Below are 22,025 nucleotides of genomic sequence, written 5' to 3'. Positions count from 1 at the left end.
AAACATTCCCAGTGAGTATCAGACAAAATTGGCCAAGTGGATGGATGGATGGATGGACATGATGACAGATGAATGACTGTTCAGCCAGGCTCTTGTTGCTCTCACAGCTGTATTTCATCAGTTAATTTGCCCAGCTGTTCCCCATTCAGGCATCACCCTTCGCAATATTTATACTCCTGCTGTGAATTTCTTTATTTCAGGCATGCATTGCTTCTGTGGTTCTCTGACTTCACGCATTGACATTAGACTTCATATTTTCACATTTGTAACCTACCTACATGATTTGGTCTTCAACATAATGTGTAAGAGATATAACCCTTAATTAATGCCTTTTTAAAAAAAATTCTTAAGTCACTTTCCTTTTGCAATGGCAGTGAAAGTGTTTTATTTCACTGTAGTACTAAGATAATTAGGATTTCTTGTGAACTGTTTACAAGTACAGATTATTTCACACCTGGTGGTGAGAATTAGAGCAACAAAATTAAGCACGGGGAACTTCAGTGTGTTTGTGATAATTCAGCTTGTCTCTCATTGCAGCAGTGTGACTCATCTTTTAATTTTAGTCATTGCTTTATTTAATTTTTAGCACTGTTGCTCATAGAATAGAAACATCCCTGGCTCTGCCAACTTGCTAATGTAATTCCATTGTTTTTGTTGGTCTTTTCAAAGGATTTCCTGTTTTCCTTTCTGAAACCCCTGCAGCACCATATCTCTCGGTTCTGAATTTTTCTGTGGGCTGGAATGTAGGAGGATCCAGTTTTGATGAAAACATATTTTTAAACAAGGTAAACATTAGGGTTTAAAAATAATTTGTAGTTGTGCTACTCTATGTAGTTTATTTATTTATTTTTTTTTTTTTTAATGTCTGGCAACTACTGAAGCTTGTATTTGCACATGAACAGATGAGCTTTGAACAAGTGCAGCCAGTGTATGGAGTGTGGTCTCCTTAATCTCAAGGTTGTTATGGGTTTTTACTGCGACTATTAAATATTTCTCAGTTTTCTCGGGTTTGTTTGTCCTCTATGTTCCCTGGAGCTCAGTCTGGAATTGACATTATAATGCCAAGGTTCTACAGAAAAGGCAAATGAAAGTTGATGAAAAGTCAAATAAAGCAAATTAAAATTTTATTTACTGAGTTTAAAAATAGTGACATTTATTGGGGCCTGCCCATAGCAATGCATAAGGAGAGCAGTGACTGACTAACTCCCCTCAGGTTAATGCACCACCATAGGCATTCTAATATTAGAATATAATGCATTCTAATATTATTGCACCACCATAGGCGGTGCAATAATATTAGAATGCATTATATTCTTCTCTCAGGTTAGGAAACTGCCTTGAGCAGTTTCCTAACCTGACAAGTCCGTGTCAGTTGACGTTCTCGCAATTCTCCTCATGCCGTCGATCGCGCTGCAGCTTTCTATGGTGTCGACGCTAACTTTCAGCGTCGGAACGCCGGGTCCAGACCGACGGGGACTTTGGCAGGCCCTGTTTAAATTTCTTAAGAAATTTTCTACTTTCTATTCTATTTTACCTCTTTTAAAAAGAACTTGTGTTTAACTTCCTCCAGTTTCTTCTGTGGCAGGTTCTTCTCATTCTGGAGGAATTTGGCTCTCTTACCGGGACGTATCTCAACCTTTGCATGACAATATCGCTCATGGAAGTCAAGAAAGAGAATAAAACTATTTCCTGATATTAAATCTGAGTAGTAAGACAAGTGTTATACTGTCAATTATATGGCTTCCAACCGCAAAATCATGTTGAGTTTTTTGAAAAACACCATCAAGCACTCTGCAAAATGGAGGAAGAGGAAGTTCAGCTATGAAGTTATATTCACCTCTCTTTTTTTGTTTTGGTGGTCTATTTAAAGTTAGTACAATTGCTTTATGGTCTGTTAAGGGTGTTGGCATAATGTCTGTTTGGCAATGCTCCGATTGTCCAAGACCTGCAGCCACAGATCAGATGAGACCACAAAAAAGTCAGTCATCCAACTGCAGCCTGGGGTTCTGTTGTCAAGAGCACATATGACATCATGTTCAACCCTTATGATTGAACATGATGTCACGGATAATTAATGACGAGCACAGAAGTCCAGAACGCCACTAGGGTTTAAATCGTCCCTTCATCCTTCCATCCCTTCATCCTTTCATCCCCTTCTAACATGACAAACAATCATGCACACACACTCACACACCGACCTAAGGAGAATTTAGAGAAACCAATTAACCTGACACTCATGTTTTTGGACTGTGGGGGGAAGCCGGAGTACCCGGAGAGAACCCACACCTGCACAGGGAGAACATGCAAACTCCATGCAGAAAAAAGGCCTGGAATTGAACCCAGAACCTTCTTTCTGCAAGGCAACAGTTCTACCAACTGCGCCACTGTGCATCATGCCTTCTTTTCTAAATCTTTAAGCTTATATCTTAAGCTTATAAGGTTTTGACCTGTAACGTGAACAAGTGTTACACGGTTTCTTCAGATGCCTTCTTTCTCTTCCATTTTTCTGGTTTTCTCAAACCCAGAGCATGGCGAAACTTTTTCATTAATGACTTCTTCACTGGGAGGGGAGCCTTTGCTTCTGCAATCTCCTGATCCTTCTGTTTTAGCTCCTCTGAGATCTGATGATTGCGTGCAAGTTGCCGTTCAATCTCAGCAGTCGATGCATCCAGTTCTTCTTTGTGCTTTACCTCGTTTAAGAAGAGCTTTCGTTTCACTTCGTCCAGTTCCTTTTGCAGCAGGTTCTTCTCAGCATGGAGGAATTTTGCTCTCTTCCCGTTCCTTATCTCAACCTCCGCATGACGATATCTCTCGTCTCTATGTTCTTGCTCCATTGATTGTATTTCCTCCCTAAGGGCTAAAATATCAACTTCATATTTTTGGACCATTTCTAGAGTCGCATCTTTGACTTGGTCCAGCTCTTTCTGGATGCATCTCTCTGCCTCTTTGGAAGCATCTTGCGTTGAATCCAATTTTTGATGAAGCGTTTCATTCTCTGCCTGTAACTGTGCATAAAGCAGTTTGTTAATTTTTGCCATCTCATCATGAGCTTCTTTGTCATCCTTCAGCTCCCGCTCCAGCGAACATACCCGTTTTTTAAGGGTTAAAACATCTGTCTCTAATTTTTTGGTCATTTCCAGGTTTTCCTCTTTCATTTGGTCCAGTTCTCTCTGGAGACATGTCTCTTTCTCTGTGGTGGCATTTTGCAGAGATGACAATTGTCCACGAAGAGCCTCATTTTCTGATTCTAAATCTGAATAAAGCATCTGGTTCATTTTCAAAACTTCAGCATGTGCTTCTTCATTGTCTCTAAGGTTCATCTGTAATGACTCCACTTGTTGTCCAAGGGTTTTAACAGAAGTATCATAGTTGGATTGTAAGTCTTGGTAAGAATCTGTCATCTTTTTCAGTTCTTCTTTCAGATGTCTCTCCTTCTCTGCAGACGTCTTCTTCAGCAGTGTCAAGGCCTTCTTTATTTCTGTAGTCTGAGCTGGATTTTCACCTTTCAGGATCTTAAAAAAACTGTTGTTTGTCTTTGTTTGAGTGTTAGCAGATTTTTCTATCTCCAGCTCTTCCTGTAACGTTTCCACCTGTTCTGCTAGATTAACAATGTCGGTTTCAAGCTTGGCAAGAACTTCTTGGAGGGCTTTATTTTCCATAAGAAGTTTATTCGTTCCTTTGTTTGCCTCACTACATAAGTCAACGTCGTTTCCATTAAACTCGCATTTTTCTAGCTTCAGTTTTACTCTTTGCAGCTCCTCTTCCAAATCATTTGCTCTCTGGTGTTCCTCAATAAATTTGGCTCTTTCTGCATCCAAGAGAGTCTTTAGTCTGTTAACTTCCTCCTCAGAAGAATTACCGGCATCCTGATTTTGACTGTTCTTCCGTCCATCTTCCTGGCATTGAGCCTCCTCTTCGAAGAATTCCTTCATCTGAATCTCCATTTCTCTCAAAAAACGTTTTGAAAATATGCTGCAAATGATCCAAACAGTGATATCTCTAGAAGCTGTCTCCACTTGACCTTCTGCTTTCTGACTACCAAGAGAACTAATCGACTGAACTTCAAGTGAAGTTCTGTAGTGACATCACAACACGTCTTGTGACATCATAGGATTGTCCATGGTGACCTTTGACAGTGTTCTGGAATTCTGCACCTTGTGTATTTAAAAAAAAAAAGAAAAAAGAATGACAATGAATTAAGAGTTCCAGCCATATTTACGTTCTCGATCGCGCTGCAGCTTTCTATGGCGTCGACGCTAACTTTCAGCGTCGGAACGCCGGGTCCAGACCGACGCATGCGCTTTGGCAGGCCCCATTTAAATTTCTTCCGAAATTTTCTAGTTGATTGTCTAAAATACCTTGGGTCTTGTTTCCCTGCATGATGTTCATTTTCCTTCCTTTCAACACAAACACGTAGGATATTTTACTGGCTCAGAAACCAGATAAATTTATTCCAGATGAGTAATTAGCCTATTTCCTTTACTGTAAAAAGTACATTAAAACAGATTTGCTAAATTTATCCATTAACAGTCTTGCCAACATTTAAAATGCCCTGCTGAGTCAGTAATGATGTGGCAACTCTATAAACATGTCTCCTTTAACAATGGTACAAAGACTGAGATGACTTTGTTGCTCTTCACCCCTGAATTGGAGATACTTTTGACATTTGGCAGAAATCATCGATGAAATATACACAAATTAAAATAACAGGAAGCATAAACAGCTCTGCAACATGTATGCAGTGTTCTAATGTGTGTGGGCTGCAGAGTCAGTGGTTAGCACTGTTGCCTTGCAGCAAAGGTTCTGGGTTTGAATCCCTGCCTGATATCTTGGCGTGTTTTCCTTCCACATGTGGGTTCTCTCTGGGTACTCCGGCTTTCTCCCACAGTCAGAGCATTTAGTCTGTTTTTAACTGCACTTTGGCATGACTGTGTGTGCATGGTGTTTCTGTATTGCCCTTTGGTGGTCTGGCAACCAGTCCAGGATGCAGCCCAATGACCACTGGAGAGAGAAATCTTTCAACCTGCAGCCCTGCATGAATATGCATGTATAAGTGATGGATGGATGGATTTTAGAACATCTGTAATTGTTATTAAGACACGTTTTAATAACAATAACGTTATATGAGGCATTAAATATAAGGCATTTTTGTGATTCCAAGTTTGAGAACTAAATGTAATTCAGTGTTAAGATCAGGTTAACCACCACTAGTAACAAAGACAAAAAAATAAATTTCTTTCTTGGCCTGATGAATTTTTGTTTCTGGATGATTAACAGTTGTGTGGAAAAGTGTTGGGCCCTTTGCTAATTTCCTTTTTTTTTTTTTTTTTTTTTTGCATATTTGTCACACGTAAGTGTTTTAGAACATCAAACCTATTTAAATATTAGTCAATGATAACACAAGTAAACGCAGAACGCAGGTATTAAATGAATATGTTTTTATTAAGGAAGAATAAGACATATTCTTCCTTAATAAAAGGAAGAATACAATGTGTGAAAAGGTAATTGTCCCCTAAACCTAATGTTGGGCCACTCATAGCATTGACAACCGCAATCAAGCATTTGTAATAACTTGCAATTGATTTTCTGCAGCTGTAAAAAAAATATTTGGGGATTTTTGAGCATGAACAACCGTTTTAGGGTCATCCTACAGCATCTCAATAAGACTACGGTCAGGACTTTGTCAGGGCCACTCCAAAGTCTTCATTTTGTTCTTCTTCAGCAAGTCAGAAGTAGGTAACTGGTGTGTTTTGGATGAGTTATTTAGTTTTTTACACAGGTGCACTGTAGGTTTGAATTTTTTTTCTCTGAATACCTGTGGTGCTTCTTTTTTTACTAATGTTTAAATTGGTTTGATGTTCTAAATCACTAAAATGTGACTGACAAACATTCAAAGCATAGGAAAGGGACAGTTTTTCAAATCAATTAAGACAAGTTCATCTAGATAAAACATTTGTTTCTAAACAGGCTGAATTTGTCTTTAAACTTGAGCCTTGCACTTGCTGACACCTTACTACTTTTACCAAAATAATGTTGAAATGCTAGATTAGTGTTTGCTCTGTTTTGATATGACTCATTGGTAACTTTGCTCAAAACATTTCAATGTGGTTCCAGTTAATTGCGTTGAGATAAAATGTTCGGGAAAGGTTCTGTCTGTTCCATAAACTTTGCTCTGTGCTTTGAATTTAATGACAAAATATGCAAGAAAGGTTCTGTCTGTTCCATAAACTTTGACCTTAGCTTTTAATTTAATGACCAGTATTTCAGCTGTGTTTGCACACAGTTTCCGAGATGCAGGGTATATCAGAGACACGTGTAACTGACAAGAGTGCAAAAAAAAAAAAAAAAAAAGATTTATTCCTGCAACTCACCACAGGATTACTGAAAAACATCTGACTGTCCAAGTTGGAATCTGTTTATCTAGTGGATTTAAATTTTTTTTTTTTTACATGAAACTTAAGACATGAGTTAAATGCACAATTGTGTCCAACATTAGTTAATAATCTTGGTCCTGACAGCATGTCAGTTAGAACAAAGAAACATTGCTGGATGTGACCATATAAAACACTGTAAAAAATAATCAACAAGGGTGTGTTTTTATTTGAATGCAGTCGTCTTGTTGAAAACCTTGGTTTATTCTCAATTTAGGTGTTTTTATTGCACGCCTAATTAGGTTTACATAAATGTACGTTGTTTGGTTACAAGAATCAGTTTAAATTGTTGTTTTTGTTGTTTTTTTTCATTTATTATTCAGGGAACTCTATCTTAATAAAGCCCTCTGCCAATTTAATACCCACTTTTCATATGCTTGCATTGCCATTTGGCTATTTTCTACATCCATTTCTTACCTGTGCAAAATGACAGATTTTTACACATGCCCAAATAATTAGCAGTTTATTCTTTATTTAGAATTTTTTTAAAATGGGGCCCATCCGATTGATTTTCAGCGTTGGTTCTGTGGTTGAGACCACCAATATATATATAAAATAGGACTAATTAGAACCCGTAATCAAATTTAACCTTCTAATTGACCTAATGCTGCAAGGTATTATCGACTGGAATCTCATATCCTCATTCCCCTACAGAGGACAATGAGCATAATGTAGAAAATCACTGTAATTGGGGGATATCATGTAAAATTGACTTTTCTGACCTTCATTTCATGTCATTATGATATTCTCTAATTAAACAGATACTTGTAGTGTTGCTTTGATTCTTTCCAGCATGCTTGTGGAATTCATAAATCTCCTATGGCAGCCATTCGTGGGGAGAGTAAGTGCTTGCTCGTACAATGCACTGCGTATTTATCCAAAGCTCTGCCTTGTTATCTGCCGTGCAATTGTAGACGAAACCCTGCAGCTGTGTGTTCAGCACATGTGTGCGTTCACACCGGCAGAATACTTCACACCTCTGCGGAGGCTGTTCCCGCAACGTTCCACTCTGAGACCGGCTTTCAAATGTTCCGATGTGAGACACTCCGATCCCGGAAGACTTGTAAAGCTTTCTGGACATGTGGATTGCAGCAAAAATGTTGTGGTTTTAATGAAGAGCGGCTCCATGTAAACAGGGCCTATAAACAGGACCGTAAAGACCGAGATGAACTGTTCTACAAGCTGTTGAATGAGAAGGTGGTGTTGTTCCCTCCACTCCCCTTATTATAAACCCGGATAGATTTATATAAACACCTTTTGCTAAATCGACTTACTACATTTTAAGCAAAGTGTGTTTGGGGAAACAAATGTTTACATCATGGAAAATGGGCCCTAATGTGTGTTTATAGCACAGATCCGCTTGTTCAATCCAAATTTGGAAATGAACCCTTGCGGAATTGGTTTGAAGTGTAAATTTATTTGGAAAATATAACATACACTCAATAACCGCAAAAAAAAACACAAAAAAACTGTGTTGTTTGCACTTATTTGGATTGAGATGATAGCACCGTTCAAAGGAGGGCAAGAGCTCAGAGAATTTCACTTGATAGTTGGGGAAAAACAACAAATTTGCCATCAGTGTGTGGAATCTGGCACTGGGATTTAATGATGATTAGAAAAATGTGATCATAAGACTTTATTGAACATTAATGTTGGGATTTCCTGGTTACTTTGAGTCTTATGATGCTTAGGAAAGAATCCCCCCCCTAATTCTAAACTCATGCTGTTTTTGAAGTTAGCAGAGCTTGCAGAAAATTTCTTGGGAAACAGTTACAGTGATAGATTTGATGACTCATTCCCAGGGACCCTCGTCTCCAGTTCAGCTAATAGCTTCTTCTTTGTTCGACCCGTCGAGAAACAGATCTGTTTCTCATTATTGGTGAACTCAAACCTTTCAGTGTTTTTCCATTTTGAAGCAGGTTAGAAAAGATGATTTAAGCTTAACAAGAAACTCATTTTAAACAGCTTACACCAACATAATATGGAACCCCAAATTCATCTTAGGGTAGTAATGTCTAACTTAAGTATTTTTACTGAGCAAATGATTTGTCTAATTTTGGAGTGTTCTGCAGCTCTTTAATGTAGCATCGTGTTGAACTTTTCCTGGAGCTAAAATTGCTGCATTAGCAAACTATAAAAGCCAATTGTTTTATGAGAATAATACATTTAAGTGCTAAAATATTGAGGACATTTTCGAGGGTAACAAACACGTCTGTGTTTCTCTGTGTTGTTTTTCTGTGTTTACGAGGGAGTCGTCCTTTTCTTTAAAGATTAAACATGAACAAAGTCTGTTGAAGTAGAGCTCCATCTTCTGCTTCAGCTGCTGGCGAGTCCCAGAAGCTTCTGTCTGGGGGAATATTCTAAAGCACGACGTGGCAAAATGATGAAATCCCAGCATTTTCTTCATAGCAACAGAGAGATGTGTTCTCTTTTCCAGGGCAACAAGACATTTGCGTCATTTCTTACAGCCATGGTTAGGGAGCTCTTGTAGCTTGTTATTGATTCATATTCTGGGCAGAACATTTTTCTTGTGTAGTGTCTGAGAAACATTAAGTGTGTGTGCTGCAGTTTGAGAAACCCGTAAAGATTTCCTGGGAAGTCTGCATTTTGGTGGTTATTTAGAGTGAAATGTTCTTACCATTAAGAAGAACTTTGTTGTTGTCCTTACAGCCTTGAGCAAAATAACTAATTTCTTTGTTCTTGTGTCTTTCAAAGTCTTTAAATCAACTCTTTGTCACAATACTTAATGCAAATGACCACTCTGCCAGAGTATACTACGTTACCAGGATGTAGTATACTTTTTTTTTTCTTCTAGTAGCAGCAACAGACACGTTGCAATGTGATGTCATAAATGCCATCTGCCTTCTTTGGTTTCCCACTGGTTGGCTAAAGAAATACACTACAAACGGGAAACAAGGAATATGTGGGAAGTGAAAATCATTAAAAAAACAAAAAAAACAAATCCGAGAACTGAATATAAAAATGTCATGTGGAGATGAATGTTCACAGAAGCTTATTCAGAGGAAATGTGTCATTATTTTCCCCTGAGGACATAAAATTCTAATAACTAGGGTGGCATAATGTTATCCAGTTGGATCCCTTTGAGCTCCTTTTCACAAACATGCAAGTTACAGCTAATGTGTATGTCCCGAGTGAAAACAGTTATAAGGTCAAGTAATTTGTCTGATTTTAATCTTCCTTTTTGGAGTTTTGCTACTTATGAAATGCAGTTTATGTGAAGAACGTTGGAGTGGACAAAACACTTGTTAGGTATTTTGCAAATGCCAGACAATTCATTTGTGCAAGGGGAACCTAGTTCTTGTTAAGGTTAAGAGTAAACTGGGATAACACTGGGCCTCAGTTCGTTCCCAGTCTCATAGCGTCTTAATGGTAAGTAAGTAATTGTAAGTTGTTGAGAGCTGTCCACAGGGGGCAAAGGTCCATTACAATGAAGAGACGTCAGCTTAGCTATTGTTTCTTTTAGTCCTTAATGCGACACTGACAGCAATGTTGATTCTGACAGTTTTTACATTCATTACAAGCGTCATTAGCAGAGTCATTAACACTGAGAGGAAATATTGACCACTGATTGGAGACCTTTATCCGTTCTTGGAATCCAGTAATAAAGCTGGATTTCTTCTTGTAAATAGTGACTTTCAACAACAATGTAAGTTTGTAAGAACATAAGTATAGATAATGTTAATTACATTGTGGTTCTTATCCAGCAAAACATTGGGCTTATACTCCCACTTTCTTTATAATTTAAGTAAATACAGCAATGTACTTTAGATAAGTCTGTTATCTTGCCCCACACAGATTTGCATACAGCAATCATTGCTGTTGTACACATAATAAAAGAATGGGCAGCCAGCTGAGGCATTAGTTTAAGAACCGGAGGTGAGATATTAAATATTTCTGTCTGATATGTCACGTCTGACACTCAGACCATGTAAATTCAAAACTACAATGGATTGAAAACATTGAATACTAATTTAGTTAGAGAATTAGTTAAATTATAACCAGTCTTGTTCCTATGGCTCACACTTCATTGAAATACACAAAAACTACAATAAACAAGTTCCATATGGGCACAGAATATCACCTCTTAACACATGTCTAATCTTGAAGCTGATGGTCTACAGCAGCAAGAAGAAATACAATTCACACGGTGTCAAACATTTTGCAGTGACAGTATGGAAAATTGCTGCCTGGTCTTACAAGTCTCAATTCAACTGCATCATTCAGATGGTCAGGAATGGTCAGAATTTGCAGTAAACAGCATAGTAGCATATTCTAATGGCTACTTACAGCAAGATAATGCTAAAAAAAACTCAAACCATCTCAATCAGGTGAGCACTTTTGACATGTGGTGGAATATGAAATTTGTATTATGGATGTAAATCAGATAAATCTGCAGCAACTATGTGACGCTGTCATTTCAGCATGGAGAAAAGTCTTAGACCAATGTTTCTTTCACGCTGCTGAATCTATATGAAAGACAATACAAATGCAGTTTTTTAGCAACAGCGAAGATATATTTACTTTCACATATGCTGGAAACAAACCACTGATGCCACAGTGAACTTGTCATCCCTGGAATAGGAAGTAAAACATGTAACATCCTATGTTGTCCAACATAGAATATTACATACAAAACTCTCAACAAATTGTGATACTGCAACAAACATATAAAGAGAGCAAGTATTTCTTTGACTGATTATACTTGGAAGATTATTAATTATACATGGTGGATGTGGTATACTGTCTCCATGGTCAATTCAATAAGCAGTTACAGAAATAAAATTTCCAAAATGGCCTCGATGAAATAAAAATATTGCCCACCGTTGCTCTGACTGAGAGTCAGGGTTTTAGGAATATAAAAGATTTTGGTGATTTTTTTTTTTCATTTTCAGATCTTTTTGTAAAGCGTTAACCCTATTGCAGAGTAAAGGATTATGTTGGCTGAACAGACCCTGCGGCCATTGTTTGCAGCTCTGGATTTACAATGACATGGTAGCTGTTGATGTTAGGCTCAGAATCAATTGTAAATATTATGTAAGGTTATGAAATCACAGTTTGATGTTAAGCCAGGGGCCCTGTGTGTTAAAACAGCACAGGAATTGAAGGGATTCTCTAAAAGGAAATGCTTGGAACTTCCATTTTGTTCACCCCGATTTTAAAGGTCTGTCCTTTCAGATGCCAAATGGGACAAACTCCAAATGAAGCTTGTTCTGCTGTAGCAGAATTTGCATGTGAAATGAAAACAGCAACGTTCAATTTACATTGTCATGCACCAGTGCAGCTGTTAGAAATGGGTTCACCTAAGTCCATATTTAAGACCTAGGTTCATATTTATCAAGATCTCCAAACAGGCACAATATTCAACGCCAGAAAATATTTGAAGTTACTGTTGCTGAGATTAACTGAGTGGACTTAACTGTTAATGTTTTAAAAAATTGGTGGAGAAATCCAAAAAAATATGTGGATGATACTTTGAAACACAAAATCATCTGTTAAAAAAAAGCTACTTTGTCAGAGACTTTCTGCAAAGTGTGATTGGAGAAAGGTTTTCACTTCACTTTTGCGGTGATCATCACTTATATTGGCATTGCGTGTTTCTTGAAAGATTACAGTGAGTGTCTGTGGCTCTCCTCTTCTTGGAGAAAAATGTGTAGGAATAAATATTGGTTTTCATTAGCATTCACAGCTTTCTTGCCTGTGAGAACTAATGGTTGATGGTAATTACTCTTAATGAGATCACGGGGTTGTCTGCTGGGTGTGTTTCTCCAAATTGCTCCCAGCGAGGGGTCTGAAGCAGGGTAGGGTTGGGGGGTAAAGGTAGGGGCCCAGAGCTGTTTGCTTAGCGTTTCGGGGCCAGGACCTTTAGTGGCAGCACTTGTCACTCAGAGAGCAGTGAAACATGTCATGCATTTGTCTTCTTTTGTCCTCCTTGTTTGTTTGTCTGGCTGAGATAACCACATAGAGGTGGTGCTTGTCTTGGCAGCATTGTCAAAAACTCTTGTAAATGCCCCATCTCCCCTCATTTGCTGCTTTGCTACTTGACATTTGGCCAGTATTTTCTGCCTGCAGGGGGTAGCTCAGGCAATAAGTTAATCTATCAAAAACTAATTGTCTCCTCCTACCCTGTTGCTTGGACAAACAGTGTAGAGAGGGGGAAGTTGAGCTTTGTTGGCCTATAAAGGTCGTACGGGTAGAGGAGATGGCAAGTGTCACTGCATGGATCTCCTCAGTCGTTCCTGAGAAATAAAACTGGGGCCTTCTTGAAGTTTCTCTTTTCCTAATTCTGAGGCAGCCTGAACTTATCTTTTTGCATCTTTGGGATGTTGGGGGAAATGAATCTGGTTCTCCTGTTTGTGTGTTTCTCCTGTACGGACGCTCGTATTTGGGCCTGGATGCTCAACATGCCTCACGGCCCTCCCAAAGATGGAGCTAAACCTCTTGGAGAGAACTCTCCTGTGGCCAAAGCACTCACAGTAAGAATTTCTAACCTTTGTTTTAATGTGTTATAGTGTAAAAGTACTCCGTTAAACATCTTGAACAGGAATTTTTTTAAAAGTTTATTTTATTTTGTCTGCAGACTGTGTGCGACAGTGACAGAACTTGTGGACGCGGTTTCTCGTGTGACCGTCACTTTGGTCTTTGTGTGCCTTTACGTGGAGAGGGTCAGTACTGTAGGAGGGATACTCAGTGTGTCCGTGGACTCCTTTGCATGTTTGGGAAGTGTCATCGCAGCATTCCCAATGGACAAGAGGGTAAGGATATGAACATGAAATCAAATCTTAAAACCTTTTCAAGGAAAGTATGAGGTTTGATTTCAGTATTTTCCAGGTCTGGATAAGTTTCTTCCTTTCCTCATTTTTCCTTTCCTTCTTTTTGTCCTTCCATCATTCTTTTTCTTTGTGTTCTTTTGCTCTTTCCTTTATTGAGTCCTTTTTCTTTCATTCTTTGTGTCCTCCTTTCCTTCCATGTAGCCTTTTCTGCTTAATTCCTTTCTTCCTTCTTTACTTCTATATTTTCCACATTTCCTTCTATCTTTGCGTCTTTCCTTCTATATGTCCTTTTTTCTTATCTTCTTAACGTGCTCCCTTCTTTGAAGTTTTTTCAGTCGAGCTTCATATTTAAAGCAGTAGAAATGTCTATGTATTTTCATAGTGAACTTTGGTATTTTAAATTTTGAAAAGAACATAAAGTCCTACAAACCCTGCAAAGTTTAGTCTCAAAACATTTTGACAAAAGCGTAGTTAACCTGCTGTCTAATTCCTTTGTTTTCTGAATCAGGCTCCAGGTGTAAAGCTGACAGAGACTGTGGGCCTTTGATGTGTTGCGCTCGACATCATGGCGAGATGGTGTGCAAAAAGCGCCTGGCTCGCGATGAGAGTTGTTATGTTCCTGATGGTGGCCTGGCGTTCAGCATCAACCAGATTTGCCCGTGCGAGGAAGGTCTGCTGTGTCGGGAAAACAGCAGGCAGAACCGCAGAGAGTGAGAGCTCCCATTTAAATTGAAGTGGTTCCCTCAACAGACAATGAATCACATGAAAAGGCAAAAAATTTGTAAAAAATGTTCCCAAAGCTTAAGGTTTTACTTACCCATATTTAAAAATCCACTTAAATATTAGCATAAATATTTGCTAAGTTTTCATTTGATACAATAACAAAATATATGTCTAAAATGACAGAAATAAAACTGTTGGGTTTTTTTTCAGTTGGATAATTTTAGAAGCAGCACCTCTAGTTAACATACTTTACAATTTATTGAGATATGTTTGTGTTGTGAAACGTACTGTCTTTACTCTTCTTACTATATTCTTTAGATTTTATTTAATTTATTTTGGAGGAAAAATAATCAAAACATAACTTATTCCTCTTTGTCTTTCAGGAGGGACTTTACTTACCAACCAGAACGGACAAGATGGACCTGCCAAGGGTCCAAACCTTAACATAAGACCTCAAGATTCAATCTATTTATTATGTAAATATGATGTACAGAATAAATGTAAGAATTTCCATATGCTGTTTTGAGAGATTCTGTTAGATTAATGTAGTGAATATTTACAAAAGCACTACTCTGCTCCATGTAGCTGGGTTGAGCAAGACGTCCTTCTCATAAAATACCTGCTTTGTGTATTTAGTGATGCTTTGATTGAAAAATAAAAGTGTGGTATGTATTTGTAATCAGACCCCCGATTAAATATTTTGTGGAAACACTTTTCATGACAGATACAACTTTTATTTGGGTATGTCTCTACCAGCCTGACACATCTACAGACTCAAAATGCTGCCCACTGTTCTCTGCAAGAAAAGACATGAACAATTACTTTGTCTCCTTTCTAAGCACATTTCTTGAAGCAGGTTTTTGGGTCCCATGGTCCAGTTGCATAACACGGAGGAATCCAGCAACTCTCAATTGTTAGCATCAACAGGTGCTTGAAACACTAGCTGTCCCATTACGCTCTCATAGATCCGTATCTTCTTCAGTCAAACCTTTACCATTCCCCCAGTAGCTCCATTTAGATGCTAATTATCTGTAGCTCGACTCTTTCAGATGAAAGGTTACTGAGTGCAGTTTTTCTGTGAACAACCTTAGTGTCTAGTCTGTTTTCTTCTTATTGTTCAGAGTTTATCAAAAAAAAAAATAATGGTATGGTAGGTTTTGATATTGAGGCAAAACAAATGCCTTAAAGCTTAGAAGTGAAAGTCTGGTGTAAATAGCAGGTATGTAATGTCTTAACAAATATAATTGAGAAACAATGCAACACATCCATTCTAAGGCATAAGCCAATATTACAAATTATTAGCTGGAATGACCAATAAGAAAACCACAAGACAGCTAGTATATAGCTTAAAAACAGGCCACTAAGGAAGCAGATTTCACACGCACAAGAAAGCCAGGCCAAACAAAAGTGATATCTAATAGCACAAGACTGTGAGGAACCTGATATTAGTCAGTGGTACAAAACTAGAGGCCTATCACCTGAACTTTAGAACACTACTCTCTGTGTATGCCTCATCGTAACTGAGCTAGCATCACATTTTAGAGTATCTTTACATGTCTGTTTGATCCACTGTGGGATTAATAAGAGACTACACCATTCAATTTGCAACTTTAAGGGTTCTCGTGTGATGGAGGCCAACAGGACCCAGATGTAGAACCCTCTCCGCATGTTTCTCTTTTTAACAATCTCATAAAGAGGTACTGGTGAAATAAAATAGGCTGTTAAGCGTTTAAGTGTGTAGTAAAAAAAAGAAAAATCACTGTGTATTTAGAATTGAATGGTATCGCCCTCGATTAAGCACTAGTTCTGTTTGGACACATACAGGTCATGAAAACAGGATTTATTTGACTATTTTTCTAGTTTCTTCCATGTTTCATCAAAATAAGTGGCAGTCAAAACTAAACATGCAAAGTGCTGATTCCAGATGAGAACTTATAATTTTTTTATTTTGTATTTCTGTTTTTGAGCCCCTCTAATTACCTGCTGCTGTGCTTTGGATCTTTTTTTTAATTATTATTATTTTGCTGTGTATCCCAAGTTAGCTTAAGTTTGAAGTCATGAATTGAAGACTGGATATTCTCCCTCATCAATTAGGATGATGGCCAAATCCATGGCCACACTGCTATGTCAGTAACTCTTTTTATGCACAATTTATTTTTTCATACAAACACAACACTTTAGTTTCAGTAAAAAGATTTATTAGTTAATTTGGATACATTTGTTCTATTTGTTAGTGCACACTTTTAGTTAGCATATCTTTTTATATCAACTTAAAGTTAATTTTGTTTGCTTAAGATTAACTCTTACCTGCCTTGGTCTTAATTGGTCTAGACAAAAGTATGGGGCCAGGGCTCAGCATGTTTATTTGTGCAGGCACAGTTTATATTTTTGCCTGAGTTCAGTTTCTTTGTTTATGAGCTCAAAAGTTTTGTATTTAAGTAAATAGTAGTATTTAAAGTTTAATATTTTTTGATTTTCATTTTTGGGTCTTCATTTTAGCCAAACTTAGCTGTACTGTTATTTGTTTTATGTCATTTGTAATTGTATTCTGTTTAGTTACCCTATTGTGTCTTAATTGGTGTTTGATGGCATTCCAACACTGAGAGATGGCTTCCCAAGACCCCTGAGACTGATAGATGTCAATATTTTCTGCTTTTTGAGATCTTGTCTTGTTATCAGAAAAGTTCTATTTTCAACAATTTATCAATTTGACATGGTGGCACCTCTTTTATGAGCTCAGTTTATCTTTGTCATTCAAACATTTTTCTAATATGTCCTGTGACTCCTCCTGTTTTTAGCTCGGTCCATCACAATGGATTATTCCTGGATTCCAGAATAAATTTAGGGGGCAAAAACGTTTTCAGTTCTCTGTAATAAACAGATAAGACAGTTGTGCCTTTCGTAATGACCTATTTAACACCAAAAATTAGAAGTTTGCATGTAAAGTTGTGTGTTAAAAAAGAAATTGTATAAAAAAGAGAATTTCTTATAAAACACTGAAAATAAACCGCTGAAGCATTAGGAAAGCTACAGATGTTGAAATAACTTTTATCCAGTCAACAGTTTATCTTTTTTGTAATGTGAATATTGATATAGTATTGCGTTTTTACCAAATGCGTGACTTCACTTCTAAAATGTCACACTTTGAGTCTTTTTCATCCCATCCTTTATTGTCATCCTTTAATTCAAAACCTTTCAGTAACCATTGTATGAACCTTGGACATTTCTTTTCACCAATCTGCAGAATAGGTAACACTAATGGTCATTTAAGAGTCTTCAGTCTAAGGAGCACAGAAGGCTTTTGTGAAAAGCTCCACAATGGACCTCTTAAACCAGTCATGCCAGTGGGAAAATTGGAGACAGGAGAATGATTGAAAGCCATTTACCCTTATCTACCACGGTATAAAATGCCTCCTTGAGTTGACTCAGAGCTAGTTTACAGACAACCTGCAAAAGAGATATGGTGATCCTCTGACATTCAGCGGGCTAAAGGTGTTAGCTTCATAAGGTGAGACACAATTTCTTTTTTAGAGACTTTATCTTATCCTAAAATATGTTTATTTTTTTTAAACAAATTCTCAATCTTCTTTTGCAGCATCTCACCATGGCTTCATTTGTTGCACTGTTACTGAGTTTACCTGTTGCACTGACATGCGCGCCACAAAAAGCAGGTAAAGACCAGATTTGTCAAGAGGCTCATATATGCTTTCACGTTCTTATGAGACTCATCCAGAACTGCTGCAAATTCCTAAAATTGAAAATGCTCCTGACATTTTTTTACATGTTATGTCATTTCAATCCAAAATACAAAGTCATTCAGGGTTGATTTTAAAAGTGAGAGCAGATTTTTTTTGTCTTTCTTTTGTAGCTTAGTGTTGAAGTTAGACTAAAGTAAATTAAAGAAACAAAACTCTTGTCAAGAAACTGAGAATAAGCCATGTTTAAAAAAAAAAAAAAAAGTTATGTTGTGACACTTGTACATTATCTGTTCTTTTAGTATGTACACTTTTAAAGTGGAAAATTAGGTCATTACAAAAGTTGTTACCGAATACCTGGTACATTTTAAGTCTGTTTGATTTGTATTCCAGACTATGTTGTAGTCTCCTGTTTTCCTAATGCCATCATTGCCAATGTGCCAGAGTGTCCTTATGGCTGGGAGATAGACCAGCTGTCCCTGGGTGGAGTGTGTTACACTGGAATACACAGCCCAGGGTACTACCGCTTTATTATACCAGATCTAACACCAAGAAACCATTCGTACTGTGGCACACAATCTGAGGTAAGGCACATGCAGAAGAAGAAAAGCAATGCTGACGATAAGGTCATTCCACGCTTTTCCTGGTGTTCTTTTAATTCAGTATATGCCAGGCAAAGATGCCAAGTACATCTTCTACAACTCCATCGTATCCAACGATACTTCGCTGACTGTCAGAAACCAGCCAGTCAACTACACCTTCAGCTGTGTGTACCGAGCAGCCTATCTGGTAAATAACGCAGTCTTCAGTCAGAGGTAAGAACCAGCTCAAGACACCATTCAACCAAAAATACTCTGAAGCATCTGTGCATGCTGACACAATGACTTGTAGTGTTTTTACTAAACCCTCTGCTTTTTCTAGAGTTGCTACAGTTTATGTCAACAATGGGAGCTTAGGGACTTTTAGATCACAGTTGTCTATGAACGTGTTCACGGTGAGTTGCCGCATTATAGCTTCCGCTTCTCTCCTGGACGACACTTCTGAAATTCAATACAAAAATTTCTTTCTGGAAACACCTTTTTTGTGGGCATGAGTTTTTATTTTTTTTCATTTAAAATGACTGCATGATGAAAAGGACACCAAAAATCCTGTATTTCATAGAACTCTAAGTTCCTGTATGCTAAGGACGCTCCCTACGTGATTGACACCTCTGAAATTGGCTCTGAAGTTTTTATCGGTATTGAAGCAAAAGGTCTAAGTAATAGGTATACAAGCATTTTCTTTAATGATTAAACTTGAAGTAATATATATCCACAATGCCAAATGCTGAATCCAACTGTATTTAAACCATCAGGTTTAAAGTTGTTATCAACAACTGCTGGGCGACTCCAACTCCTTACTCAACAGACAGAAAGAGGTGGAGTCTTATTATCAACAGGTGCCTACACATTTAGTGTCTCTTGAAAAGGATCCATTCCTTGAAGATATTTGTTTGTGTAATAACCTCTACATTCTTGTTTTCTACCAGCTGTCCTGCTGACTACACGGTGACCATTTTCGATAACGCCAAAGACAGCCGCTCCACATTCAAGTTCAACTCTTTCCGCTTCCAGCGACTGGAGAAGGTGTCCACTGTGTGGCTTCACTGTGAGGTCCACATCTGTGATGCAGAGAGGCTGGTCTGTCAGCCTGTGAGTACATTACAAATATGTAATCACAAACATGAAAGGACTTTAATAATGTTCTTCCCCTTTTATAGTCGGAATACAAACATTTCTTAATTAAGTTTATTTGCATAGCATTTTTCAGCAACAAGACCGATCAAAGTGATTTATATCAGTGGTCCCCAACCCCGGGGCTGCGGACCGGTACTGGTCCGTGGACCAATTGGTAATACATAAATACATAAAACGGAAATAATTTAATATTTCCATTTTATGTATTATTTGAGTTAGGAGGGTCTTTTATTTTGAAAATCCTTTAAACGGATTCTCTCAGTTATGTCTTGCGCCAACATGGACCTTACCACAGGGGCCGCTTTTCATTGGCTGATGCCCATTCTACGTAGTAGTGCGGCTATAACGTGCGTGGCCGTCTCACAAACACACGCTTCCTGTTAGCTAAGTACAGCATAATGGCAGTACTGATACTGACAGGCTACACCTTGACTGCTACACAGTCTTACGTTAGCTAAACAGATTAATATGCAATGTGTACTGTATCTGACATACACTAAAGATTTTAATTTAGCAGAAAAGGCTTTGGACTAAACTGTTACTCGTGTTAGCCACTCTAGCACCAAGTACAGTGTATCAGGCCTAGGCACACTCAAACATTTGCCAACAAACCACAGGAATCACCCACTGATTTTGAAAGTAATCTACAAAACAATGAACGCCCAACTTACCCAGCCTTGATATAGAGGGTGTGTGGATCTGCCGTTTTCCTCATCGAGCGAAAGCATTTTGCTGGGACGTGCACAATGTTGGAGGCATCGCGTGGCTCAAACACCTTTATCTCATCCAAAAAAGATGACATGAACTTCTTAGTGCTTCTGTCCATTGTAGTAGCTGATATATTGTGAAAATCCGGTAGAAATTATGCACTAATTGAGTCAGAAATAAACTGCAGAGAATCAGTCAAAGTGGAAGACGGCATGTTTACATAGAAACAACGTGAGGCTTTGTTTGTGAGACTTGCGGCCACGTGGGATTTTCTAGGTCGGTTGTGGGCAGAGCTTGGTAAGGTCCATTGAGCCCACAAGCAGCAAAATGAGTAAGAAACAGATCAGATGTCTTTGGGAAGTTTCTTTGCGAAGGGGAAATGGCCCAGAGAAGAGACAGGAGAATGGATTTATCCCGGTAGGTGATTCCCACATTCCAAGCCCGCTCTGCATGACGTGGTGACCGGCTCACTAATGAGGCAATGAAGCTTCAAACTGCTTCGCCACTAGAGACCAAGCACCCTGTGCATAAGCAACACTTCGGGTGTCATTGTCTCTCATCATTCCCAGTTGGAACCGTCTGGTTGCAGAGAAACAAGCTCAGGGCTCCCATTAGTCATTATCGTGAGTTAAAATTTTCACTAAAGTAAAATGTTCGTTTTTTGAGTCGCATCTCTATCTTATTTTGAAGGGATATGTAAATGTTACCATAGCGACCAGAGTCAGAGAGCATTAGGGCAGTGGTCAAGACAAGACGAGATGAAAGGAGTAGAGCTTGTGAGTTTAGCTCTGGTTCACACGGCACGATTTAAGGATTGTCGGACGATTTTCCAAACCTCTGTGATCACAGGAGCTGATAAACGTACAACAGGTTCGATCGGTTCATGTGTCCAGCCACACGGCAGGAGCAACACACCACACACGAACCGATTCCACTCACGGGCATCCCGATTCCAGAAGCCAAGTCTTGACCGGGCCACGGTAATAAAAAGGTTGGGGACCACTGATTTACATCATAAAAACACATAATTCAACAATTGAAATATTGCATTTTTTCAAGTTTGTGTTTGATTTATTATGGTACAAAGGAAACTCTAAACAGGTGGGTTTTTAGTCACCATGTAGATTAAATGGAACTCATTGTTAACATCGTCCAAAGTTAATATTGTTTCTTTTCTCTCAAGAGTCCATGCTCTAAGAGGTCCCTGTCATCAGAAACAGAACCGAGTGGAGGGATCCTCACCACTGAGTTTCAGATTAAAGGTACTTTAAATCTTTTTATCTGTATTTTCAGTAAATTGGGTTATTCTATCATATGTTTATATAATAGAATAACCCAACTGAAACTGAAATAAAATGAAATAAAATAAAATAGCTAATAATTTACACACTACTGTCTTGATTTCTTAACAGCCAGCGAGTCTTCTAATAATGGGCACACAACAGGTAAACATAGTTAGTAACAATACCTGGCTGAAATGTGCTTGAACAGTGACATTCTGGTCTATCTTTTTCTCTCTTTTTTTCATTTTTTAGAATGAAACTTTTGAATTTCAACAAAGATTAATTGTTGTGTTTTATTTTTATGTTCTGCATTATGTTTAAATATTATATTTTAAAACTGGGTTTAAAGGGGAAGAAATGTACTGGCAAACATGTTGTGAAAACTGTTCATCGTTTCTTAGTTTGTTTGTAATAGTTTTTTTTTTTTTTGTCTCTTCAGGGACCTCTCTTCTCATCCCACTTATGATCGCGGTGAACATTTTCTTCGATTTAGTAAATGCATCAAAAATATAAAACAATAAATATCCGTTGAGTATGCAAACCGTCAACATATGTTCAATCACAAAGCAAAGTGTCACCCCAAGACTCAGGGAGCGTATGAATACATTCCCCAGTTAAAGGACTGATTTGCATTTAGTATATTTAGAAAGGCATAAAA

At 38.0% G+C, this 22,025-nt stretch overlaps 3 protein-coding genes across 4 annotated transcripts; 2 read left to right on the top strand and 1 right to left on the bottom strand.

Moving 5' to 3' along the window:
• Positions 1 to 2,384: 2,384 nt before the first annotated feature.
• Positions 2,385 to 4,071, bottom strand: LOC122823083 (CAP-Gly domain-containing linker protein 1-like). The gene has a single exon (XM_044102334.1). The coding sequence runs from the start codon at positions 3,942 to 3,944 to the stop codon at positions 2,466 to 2,468; it is 1,479 nt and encodes a 492-aa protein (XP_043958269.1). The 5' UTR covers positions 3,945 to 4,071; the 3' UTR covers positions 2,385 to 2,465.
• An 8,251-nt stretch (positions 4,072 to 12,322) lies between these two features.
• Positions 12,323 to 14,794, top strand: LOC122823082 (dickkopf-related protein 3-like). Of its 2 annotated transcripts, XM_044102332.1 has the most exons (4): positions 12,323 to 12,925; positions 13,030 to 13,204; positions 13,731 to 13,932; positions 14,329 to 14,794. In XM_044102332.1, the coding sequence occupies exons 1-4, from the start codon at positions 12,773 to 12,775 to the stop codon at positions 14,387 to 14,389; spliced, it is 591 nt and encodes a 196-aa protein (XP_043958267.1). In that variant the 5' UTR covers positions 12,323 to 12,772; the 3' UTR covers positions 14,390 to 14,794. The 2 variants fall into 2 exon arrangements, with proteins under 2 accessions (XP_043958267.1, XP_043958268.1); XM_044102333.1 differs by lacking the exon at positions 14,329 to 14,794 and having other exon boundaries at positions 13,731 to 13,936.
• Positions 14,795 to 17,498: 2,704 nt separating this feature from the next.
• tectb (tectorin beta) lies at positions 17,499 to 22,022 on the top strand. The gene is made up of 10 exons (XM_044102331.1): positions 17,499 to 17,616; positions 18,034 to 18,224; positions 18,304 to 18,455; positions 18,562 to 18,634; positions 18,802 to 18,905; positions 18,995 to 19,078; positions 19,169 to 19,331; positions 21,268 to 21,346; positions 21,497 to 21,529; positions 21,807 to 22,022. Exons 1-10 carry the CDS (start codon positions 17,499 to 17,501, stop codon positions 21,878 to 21,880), a joined length of 1,071 nt encoding a protein of 356 aa, XP_043958266.1. The 3' UTR covers positions 21,881 to 22,022.
• The last annotated feature ends 3 nt before the right edge of the window (positions 22,023 to 22,025 follow it).

The sequence above is a fragment of the Gambusia affinis genome, linkage group LG20 (assembly GCF_019740435.1).
Source record: "Gambusia affinis linkage group LG20, SWU_Gaff_1.0, whole genome shotgun sequence".
In the NCBI taxonomy this organism is placed as follows: Eukaryota; Metazoa; Chordata; class Actinopteri; order Cyprinodontiformes; family Poeciliidae; genus Gambusia; species Gambusia affinis.
This window is presented reverse-complemented; position numbering and strand designations above follow the sequence as displayed.